General features: G+C 62.8%; 2 protein-coding genes across 3 annotated transcripts; one reads left to right on the top strand and one right to left on the bottom strand.

The window, feature by feature from the left end:
• Nucleotides 1–11: 11 nt before the first annotated feature.
• Nucleotides 12–1,032, bottom strand: MRPL43 (mitochondrial ribosomal protein L43). Of its 2 annotated transcripts, none has more exons than XM_063163322.1 (3): nt 877–1,032; nt 427–539; nt 12–243 (listed from the first exon to the last, which is right to left on the bottom strand). In XM_063163322.1, the coding sequence occupies exons 1-3, from the start codon at nt 1,005–1,007 to the stop codon at nt 29–31; spliced, it is 459 nt and encodes a 152-aa protein (XP_063019392.1). In that variant the 5' UTR covers nt 1,008–1,032; the 3' UTR covers nt 12–28. The 2 variants fall into 2 exon arrangements, with proteins under 2 accessions (XP_063019392.1, XP_063019393.1); XM_063163323.1 differs by having other exon boundaries at nt 946–1,020.
• Nucleotides 1,033–1,226: 194 nt separating this feature from the next.
• TWNK (twinkle mtDNA helicase) lies at nt 1,227–6,200 on the top strand. The gene is made up of 5 exons (XM_063163321.1): nt 1,227–2,487; nt 2,991–3,231; nt 3,894–4,001; nt 4,346–4,487; nt 5,056–6,200. The coding sequence occupies exons 1-5, from the start codon at nt 1,227–1,229 to the stop codon at nt 5,308–5,310; spliced, it is 2,007 nt and encodes a 668-aa protein (XP_063019391.1). The 3' UTR covers nt 5,311–6,200.
• The last annotated feature ends 2,584 nt before the right edge of the window (nt 6,201–8,784 follow it).

The raw sequence follows: 8,784 nt of genomic DNA on the forward strand, positions 1-8,784 counted from the left end.
ATGCAGAGACGTAGGGGTGGAGGAGGCTTTATTGGGGCTGCAGGCGTGGGCCCTGGACGGTGAGGATGGAGGGTTTGTTGGTGAGGGGGTGCCACTGGCCCTGGACGCTGGGGTTGTCAGTGTGGAAGGGCTTGCGGATGCGGATGATGTCCAGGCCGGACTGGTTGGCCAGCTTGGTGGCCAGCTGCACGATCTCCTCACTCGTCTTGCTGGCAATGAGCTCGTCCCGCACCGTCCCGTTCACTGCAGCACAGTGAGGGGGTCAGGCTGCGATCCCCCCACTCCACAGCCTCCGGGGGGCAGCTGCTGCTCCCCCATCCCACAGCAGCTGCCCTGGCACCATCTGCGCCGGGCAGAGGTGGTACAGAGCCGGGGCAGGGCAGGGAGACCCCCCCCCGTCCCCTCCCCAAATCCCCCAGCACTCACAGTACTCGGCCCGCAGCACAGGGGCCGGGCCCGGGCCCGAGTGGGGGCTCACGTAGAGGACGACATCGGGGTGCTGCCGGGCGAAGTCCTGTGCCGCCTCCTCCACGAACTGCCTGGGGGCCAGAGGGGACCCTCAGCCCCAGCCGGGCCACAGAAGGGACGAGTCGCCACAGCCGCCAGACATGGGTCACCGTCCGCCCGTGCCGGGCCCACGGGAGGGGTCACAGCGCAGAATTTGGGGTGATGCCCCCGGTGCCGCCTTCCGGCTCCTGTCCCGTCTCGCAGGAGGCTGGGGGTCCCACCCCGCCACTGCCCCCCGTGTGATCAGCGACAGCAGCACTGTCCCTTCCCCACGCTGACAGGCCCGGGGAAGACCCGTCCTGCCGCTTAAGGGGTCAGCAGGCTCCCCCCGCCCCATCCCCGGCAGTCGGGTGGTGCCTCCGGCGGTACCTGGCGCCGCGGGCGTCGGCCGCGGTGGGGCTGAAGAGGAGCTGCAGGCGCTGGAGCTGCCGCACGTACCGGCCCACGCCGTTGTGCAGCACGGCGGTCAGGAACCGGCTGGGAGACCCGCGGCCCGTCATGGCTCCGCGCTCACCCGGAGCCGGAACCGGCGGCAGGGGCGGGACGGGGCAGCCCCGACCGCGCCGGGAAGTGACGCGCCGGGAGCGGGAGCGGCAATGGCGGTGTCCGTGCGGACCCACGTGGGGGCTGCGGCCTGAGCGGCTCGGCGGGGCCGGGGGCCGCGGGGCAGCCTCCCATGCAGAGCGGCGGCGGCGCGGGCGGGTGCCGGGGCGGTCAGGATGGCGCTGGTGCCCCTGCGGCCCGGGAGAGCCGCCAGCCGCCTGCTGCCGCTGCTGTGCGGGGGGGCCAGGAGCAAGGGAGCCTCGCTGAGCCCCGGCGCGCAGGGCCGCCTCGGCCAGCGGCGCTACAAGAAGGGCGTGCTGCCCTCCCCCGACGGGCCCGCGCCCTCCGTCTCCATCACCGAGATCCGCCAGTACCTGCGGGCGCAGGACATCCCCTTCCACGATGGGTACAGCTGCCTGCACACCCCCAGCCTCTTCACCGGCGACCGCGGGGACCAGCCGCTGTCCGCCAATGCCCCGTTCACGCTTTTCATTGACAAGACCACGGGCAGCTTCCTGTGCACTGCCACCCTGGCCGAGGGCACCTGGCAGGACTTCCAGGCTAACGTGGAAATGCGGCACCATGGCGTTACCCCCATTCCCCCCGCCAACTCGGAGGAGACGGAGGAGGAAATGCGACAGGCTCGCGAGGATGCCCGCTGCATCTGGGAACGGGCTCTGCCGCTCTGGGAGCTGCTGGATGAGAAGGAGACCAGGGAGACCAAGGCTTTGTTTGGTATCTCCCAGGTGACAGATGCCACCTTGAAACGTTTCGGTGTGCGTTATCTGAGGGCTGCCAGGTCTCTCGTCTTCCCCTGGTTCAGTCCTCAAGATGCGACCCTGAAGGGCCTGAAGCTCCTGAGGGTGGAGAAAAAGGGGGGCACAAAAACTTACGTGGAAGAGACATTACCCCGCTTCGATTCCTATCGCAATCTTTTTGGGCTGCCCCTGATAGGCCGCCGAGACACAGAGCTAGTGTTAACCGGCTGGGAGCTGGATGCCCTGGCCCTGCACCAAGCTGCAGGAGTGGCCAGCCTGGCCCTGCCGCGGGGTGCCAGCTCCCTGCCTCCCACCCTTCTTCCCTACCTGGAGCAGTTCAAGCGCATCACGCTGTGGCTCGGCGAGGACTTGCGCTCCTGGGAAGCTGCCAAGCTCTTTGCTCGCAAGCTGAGCCTCAAGCGCTGCTCTCTGGTGCGCCCTGGCAACCTGCAGCCCCGGCCCTTGGAGGCTCTGAACCAAGGCCTGAACGTCACCAAAATCCTGCGTTCTGCCCTGCTTGCCAGCCACAAATCCATCATCTCCTTCCGACAGCTGCGCGAGGAGGTGTTCGGGGAGCTGGTGAACACTGAACAGGTGTCTGGTGTCAAGTGGGCACGTTTCCCTGAGCTCAACAAGCTCCTCAAAGGGCACCGCAGAGGGGAGCTCACCATCTTCACAGGTAATGGGCACAACGACTGGCGGACAGGGCGAGCAGAGGGGTGTTTGCTGGCTTCACCCTCCTGCGGGTGGTGCCTCACGAGTCTTCCAGGTCTCTTTCTGCTCAAGGCTTTTGCTGAGCCTGTCTTGCGAGTGTGTGAGAGGCTGGGGTGCATTCCTCAGTTCTGTGGGACCGTGCATGCCAATGTGGTGAAGGGCTCCCTGCTTGGGGCAGTGTAGGAAGTTCTGGGCTGTCCCTTACCCCTGCTCCCCTCCCTGTGCTCCCCGTACTGGCTGCCCAGCCCTTCACAGGGACCTGTGGAGATCCATAAGCTGTGGGAGGCCGTGCCCAAGCACCCAGGTGTGTCGTGTGGCATGAGAAGTTTGTTTATGGTCTGAGTGCTTCAGATGGTCTTCTCTTGCCCCAGTCCCTGGTGCTTCCACCTCTAAACAACCCCCCAACACAGTCAGGAAGGGTCAGATCATCTCCCCCAGCTAATTCTCCTGTTGTTGTCCTTGTACCAGGCCCAACGGGCAGTGGGAAGACCACGTTTATCAGCGAGTATGCACTGGACCTGTGCATGCAGGGCGTGTGCACGCTGTGGGGCAGCTTTGAGATCAACAACGTCCGTCTGGCCAAAATCATGCTGACACAGTTTGCTGGCCGGCGCCTGGAGGACCAGCTAGAGCTGTATGATGAGTGGGCTGATCGCTTCGAGGAGCTCCCACTCTACTTCATGACCTTCCATGGCCAGCAGAACATCAAGTATGGTCCTGCACCTCCATTCCCAGTGGCATTTACCCCTCACGGCATGTGCTGCAGGGCCCTGGGGAGCTGGGGCTCTTCCCCCGCAGTGAGTCACAGATTTGGGGCTGGCAGGAGTCACATTGGGACTGTTCAAGTCCCAGGGTTGGTGTGTGGGGACTATGTGGCCAACCACCTTTGTTCCTCCTGTCATGGGGACTCTCACAGATTCTCTCTGGGGTAGGGGTGAAGGATGGGACTTGATCCCGTGCTGCTCTGAAGCCAGCCTGTGCCCATGGCAGGACATGTCCCCTCACACCCTGCTTACCTGCAGTGCTGTTGTTTGCTGAAGAGGGAGAACAGGCACCTCTAACCCCTTTTATTCATCAGGCACTGTTCACCTGCATGCATGCCTGTGTGCCCTGAGGATCCCAGTGGGCTAGGGGCATTGCAGGGCAGTAGACAGGGACTGTGTGGGCAGTGCTGGGTCCTTCTGATCCCAGCTACCTTTCCCTGGGGGATGGAGCTGCACCTGCTATACAGTGGGGGAGGTGCAGAGGTGGGATGCGCTCACATCCCATCAGGACCTGGTACCTTCCAGCTTTTTCTCTGCATCCCTTTGCCTGGCTCAGCATTCCCATCCCTACCTCCACTAATCCCTGATCCTGATCTCCTCTGCTCAGGACAGTGATTGACACCATGCAGCACGCAGTCTACATGTACGACATCACCCACGTGGTTGTTGACAATCTCCAGTTCATGATGGGACACGAGCACCTCTCTGTGGACAGGTAGTCCTCCTTCAATCTGACCCTTCCTTTCTCTGTCACCCTCACTGCTGAAGCTGTATCTGTCAGTTGTCACTGCAGAGCCTGCACAGGGTTTCTGCACAGGGTGTCACCTTTACTTCTCTCTGGCCACTCTGTTTCATTAAAGGGCAACCAGTGCCCTAAGGAGGAAGAAGTGGGAAGGGGTGAGCAGGTCACCAGCCATCCCAGCCATACCACATCCCTCTTCCCGTGTGTGCTTGTTTGCCTCACGTTCCTGGGTGGTTTCTGCTGTGGGGATCAGCACCTCACTGCCTCCTGCCACTGAGCAGTGCCAGCCCCTGACCCCATTCTTGCTGCTGTGGCAGGCTCGCTGCCCAGGACTTCATCGTTGGTGCCTTCCGCAAGTTTGCCACGGACAACACGTGCCACATCACCCTGATCATCCATCCTCGCAAGGAGGATGACGAGAAGGAGCTGCAGACAGCCTCCATCTTCGGCTCTGCCAAGGTGAGCTGGCCCTTCCTGTCCCTTGGGCACAGTGTATTCCCAGAAAGGGGCTAGGATGTGTTGGGCAGTTGTCCTCAGCTGCCATCAATGCCCTGGATCATCACTGGGGACTTAAAAGGTGTGGAATGTCTCCCAGAGTCCTGATGCAGGCAGAGAGCAAACCCATTGTCAGCTAAAGCTCTGTTGGGGCTTTAGGTGCATTTAATTAATAATGACTGTGGGTGGAATGTAGTAGGAGGTAATTAAAGAGGGAGGCAGGGAGGGTGTGGGGACGGGCTTGAGTATTCCAGTCTCTTCCGTGATGCTGACCAGCCCTGCAGTTGTGGGCAGGAGGTGCTCTCTGTGCACAGCCCTCCAGTGATTCCATTTCCCCAGGGTGGGCTGTGGCACAGGATGTACTTGGTGGGTCACTGGGCATTCCAGGGGAACACAAGGGGTTGGTACTGGGGAAATGCTGGAGTTGCTGTGGCATGGGGTGCCCTGTAAAAGGGTTTAAAGCAGCTGGAAAAGTGTTTGTGACTGTGGCAGCATTCCTGGCACCCTCCTGGACATGTTTTCCTCTCCCCAGGCCAGCCAGGAGGCTGACAACGTCCTGATCCTGCAGGACCGTAAGCTGGTGACCGGGCCAGGGAAGCGCTACCTGCAGGTGTCCAAGAATCGCTTTGACGGGGACGTGGGTATCTTCCCTCTGGAGTTCAGCAAGGCCTCGCTCTCCTTCTCATCTTCCAAAAGCAAGGTCAGGCTGAAGAAGATGAAGGAGGAGAAGGAGATTTTAGCCAACAAAATCGTGGAGGGAGGCTCAGGAGCCTCCAAGAAGCCATAAGCCCAGCAGGTCTCTTCCTCAACTTGTCTGGGGGAACAGATCCTAGTTCTGGCAGCCCAAGGCTGGAATATGCCAGCTTCTCTTCCCTGGGGGCCTCTGCCATGGGGCTCTGTGGCCATTTCTCCTGCATGAACAAACCTCTTGACCACCAGCACAGTGTCTGAGATGGGGGACCACCATGAGAGGAAGAGTGGTCCCATCCTCGTGAAGAGTGGATGGGGAAGGTGCTTTGACAAACACTGGCTGCTCCACGTTGGTGCTGAGTGCTGGGAGCATGGTGGGAGTGGAGGCAGAGTGAGCTGGATGATGATGGAGATGATCTGCAGGTCGGAGACTTGGGTGTCTCTGGACCTGGAGCAGGTCGTTAAATTGTGTCTGAAATGAAGCTGAAATCCTGAGCTGTCACTAAAGTGGGAGGGGATTGTGGGAGGCAACTATGCAGAGGGCCACGTAGTAGAAATCTCCCTGTCACAGATGGGGTCTGTGGGCTCAATCCTGCATGGGATGGAGCCAGCAAGGGAAGGATGGTGAAGGAAAGTGTGGGAGATTGTGGGTGGCTCATGCTCCAGGGTGGGAGCAGGTGTTACATGGAACTTGCTGTTTCTACCTGCTGGGCTGGTGCCTGACCTGGCCCTCTTTGCTCAGGGTCTCCCAAGCCCCTTTCTCTGGGGGGACATCACCAGCAATAAAACCATGTGGGGAACAGTCCTGCCTTGCTCTGCTGGGTTTGGGGGAGCTGCCATTCCCCCTGTCCTCAGGGCTGCGGGCAGCAAATACTGTGACCTGACTAGTCCTTGCCATGGTAGGGAGTGTCCATGGCTGGATCTTGGTCTAATCCCTTTGATTTTTTCCCCTCTTTCTAGTTTTATTAAAGCATAAATATGAGTGTCTTTTTGTCTCTGTTACTGGAGTACCCTTGGTCTGGGGAGGGTACCCTGGCCAGGGAGGAGGTGCCCCCCTGATGATGTCCCTGCTGCACTGAGCATCCTGCCCCAGCCCTGGCACACGGGATTATTACCAGTTTCCATGCTGGGAATAGTTTTAACCTGAGCCATAATGAGGGCCCAGAGCAGGCAGGTGGTACACACCCAGCCCTGGGTTTCCGGGGTGCACCAGCTCACCTGGAGAGCACCCTTGGGTGCTGTCAGTGCAGGTGTGAGCACCCAGAGGCAAGACAGGGGTGGTGGCAGTGGAGGGTCCTGGGGAAGCAGAGGTAAGGCAGGGGGGAGTGGAGCTGGGTTAGGGTTCACATGGCAGTGTGGGTGGGGGCTGTGTGTTTCCCCTCTCCGCCCAAGGGTTCCCTCCCTCTCGCTGGCTTCCATTTGACCCAGTCTGGTTCAGGTGAGGTGCTGTCGTGGGGGACTAGAGTGGAAGTAAGGCAGTGGGATAGCCCAGGGCCCCATCTCCTACCTGTCCCTCCATGGGCCCTAGAGGGGGTGAATAAACTGAGCCTGTGGGGAGATGCTGGCTGCTCCCAGACCCTGGGGAGCAGGTGGTTTCTTGAGGGTTTATTTTATTCTCCTTTTGCCCCGGTTTGGGTCTCCACGAAAGGCTAGAGGATGGCAATAGCTGTAACAACTCTTGGGGAGGCACAGTGTGATGTCAAGCGCGGCAAAGGCCCTCCGGCCCCTTAGCAGAGTGCTGGGCTCACCAAATAATTGCGGAGGGGGCGCTGTCTAGAGAGGGAACATAATCAACCCAGAGACCCGGGGATACTTTGGGGGTACAGAATCCTGAGAGGGGGGGGCTTGGCTGAGGGAGAGAGGGGATGAGTTCCGGGAATCCCCCGGGACGGAGGTGACCGGGAATGTCCCGGGCGGGGTCCCCGCGCCCCCCCACGGTGCCCCCGTGCCCCGGCCCCTGCCCGGGGGGGCGTGGCCTAGTGAGGGGGCGGAGCATCGGGGGCGTGGTCGGGGGGCGGGGCCTGTTCGGGGCGGGGCCGGGGCGCGGCGCGGAGCGGGAGGCGGCGGCGGGGCCGCGGTGAGTGCGGGGGCCGGGCCGGGGGCGCCCGGGGGTCCCGTGGGGCCGGCGGGGCGCGGGGGCGCTCCGAGGAGTTGGCTGGCGGGGTGCTTCGGGGGGAGCTGCCGGCCCTTGGGGTGTTGTGGGGCCGGGCCCCCCGGGGCCGGTTTGGGGGGGTCCGGGGGCTGGGGGAGCAGCGGCGGCCCTGGAGCTCCGTGCGGTGCTTTGGGGACGTTTCGGGGCACTTCGGGACGGTCCTGCGAATGCAGAGACCCAGGGGCTCGGTGAGGTAGTTGAGGGGGTCGCGGGGCACTTATGGGGTGCTTGAGGGGCGAACTGTGGGGCAGTGCAGGCCTAGGCGCGCCGTGGGGCACTTTGGGGGTGTTTTGGAGCACTTTGGGGTGGTTTAGGAGCACTTTAGGGGCGGGGTGGTGCAGCAAAGGCCCAGGAACGCCATGAAGCATTTTAGGGGTGTCATGGGGAACTTTGGGGATGGTTTAGTGCAGAGTGGGTGAGCTGTAGTGCAGTGGGGCCCACGGGCACCGTGGGGCATTTCAGGGTGCTGTGGGGTTGGGATGGGTGGGAGCACCGCGGGTCAGGCTCGGCGCTCTGGGGCTCAATGGGGCAGCGGAAGGTGGGTGGGAGGGCGGGGGGGGGCGTTGGGCGGGCAAGGGGGGCAGCATCACTGAGGGAACCTCAGGATGCCGGAGGCCTGGAGAGGGGCACAGCCGGGCACAGATGGTGTCCGTCCCACATATGGGGTGTGTGGGGAGGGACGGGGGCTGACCCTCATTCCGTCTGCTTGGGGGTGGCCCTGAGATGCCGTCGAGGCACGGGGGTCCCGGGGGCCCCGAATCCCCGCAGCTGCTCAGGGTGGGGGTCTGGCAGAGCAGGGACCGACAGTTCCCTTCCCATTTAGGGGTCGGAACGGTGGGATCCGGCAGCGCTGTGCTCCGGCCGGAGTGGCTGGAGGTGACGCCACCCCAGTTGGTGACTGGTTTTACTGGGTGGCTGGAGGCCGGGCTGGGCACTCCCTCCCCCCGCGGGCGGCCCTGGGACTCTCTCGGCAGGCCGGGGGGCTGGGGGGAGGCAGAAGGTAAAGTCTGTTCCCACCGCCTGCCTGGCGGGGCCCCAGAAGTGACCGTGTCCCCTGCAGGCTGTGCAGGGACCCACTGTCCTGTCCCCAGGGCTGTCTGTCCCCTTGACCTGCACATCCTGGGGACTTTCCCTGGGGTATGGGGTACTGTGCCTTGGCTGGCTGGGCTGGGGGGGCCATTAGATGTCCCTTTGGTGTTCCTGGTCCCCGATTCCCTTTCCTCTGGCAGCAGCAGGTCCCCAGTGGCGGGCTCTTGTCCTCACCACACTTCCAGGGTTGACCGCAGCCCACCCTGGGTGCCAGGAGCAGCGCACCCGCCGCCGGGCTCCCGTGCCACCCTCAGTGCCACGCTGGCACCACCTGCCTTGGCCCTGCCGGCCGGGGCATTTGCGGGGGAGGGGGCAGCGGGCAGCGGAGGG

This window comes from Melospiza melodia, chromosome 9, assembly GCF_035770615.1.
Source record: "Melospiza melodia melodia isolate bMelMel2 chromosome 9, bMelMel2.pri, whole genome shotgun sequence".
In the NCBI taxonomy this organism is placed as follows: Eukaryota; Metazoa; Chordata; class Aves; order Passeriformes; family Passerellidae; genus Melospiza; species Melospiza melodia.

Bases quoted from the DNA above. Each gene is read 5' to 3' on its own strand.
- TWNK (XM_063163321.1), top strand. From the start codon at position 1,227: ATGGCGCTGGTGCCCCTGCGGCCCGGGAGAGCCGCCAGCCGCCTGCTG. The intron at 2,488-2,990 runs GTAATGGGCACA...TCCTTGTACCAG, and splicing joins GGAGCTCACCATCTTCACAG to GCCCAACGGGCAGTGGGAAG. The intron at 3,232-3,893 runs GTATGGTCCTGC...TCCTCTGCTCAG, and splicing joins CATGGCCAGCAGAACATCAA to GACAGTGATTGACACCATGC.
- MRPL43 (XM_063163322.1), bottom strand. From the start codon at position 1,007: ATGACGGGCCGCGGGTCTCCCAGCCGGTTCCTGACCGCCGTGCTGCAC. The intron at 540-876 runs GTACCGCCGGAG...TCTGGCCCCCAG, and splicing joins GCCGACGCCCGCGGCGCCAG to GCAGTTCGTGGAGGAGGCGG. The intron at 244-426 runs GTGAGTGCTGGG...ACTGTGCTGCAG, and splicing joins TGTGCTGCGGGCCGAGTACT to TGAACGGGACGGTGCGGGAC.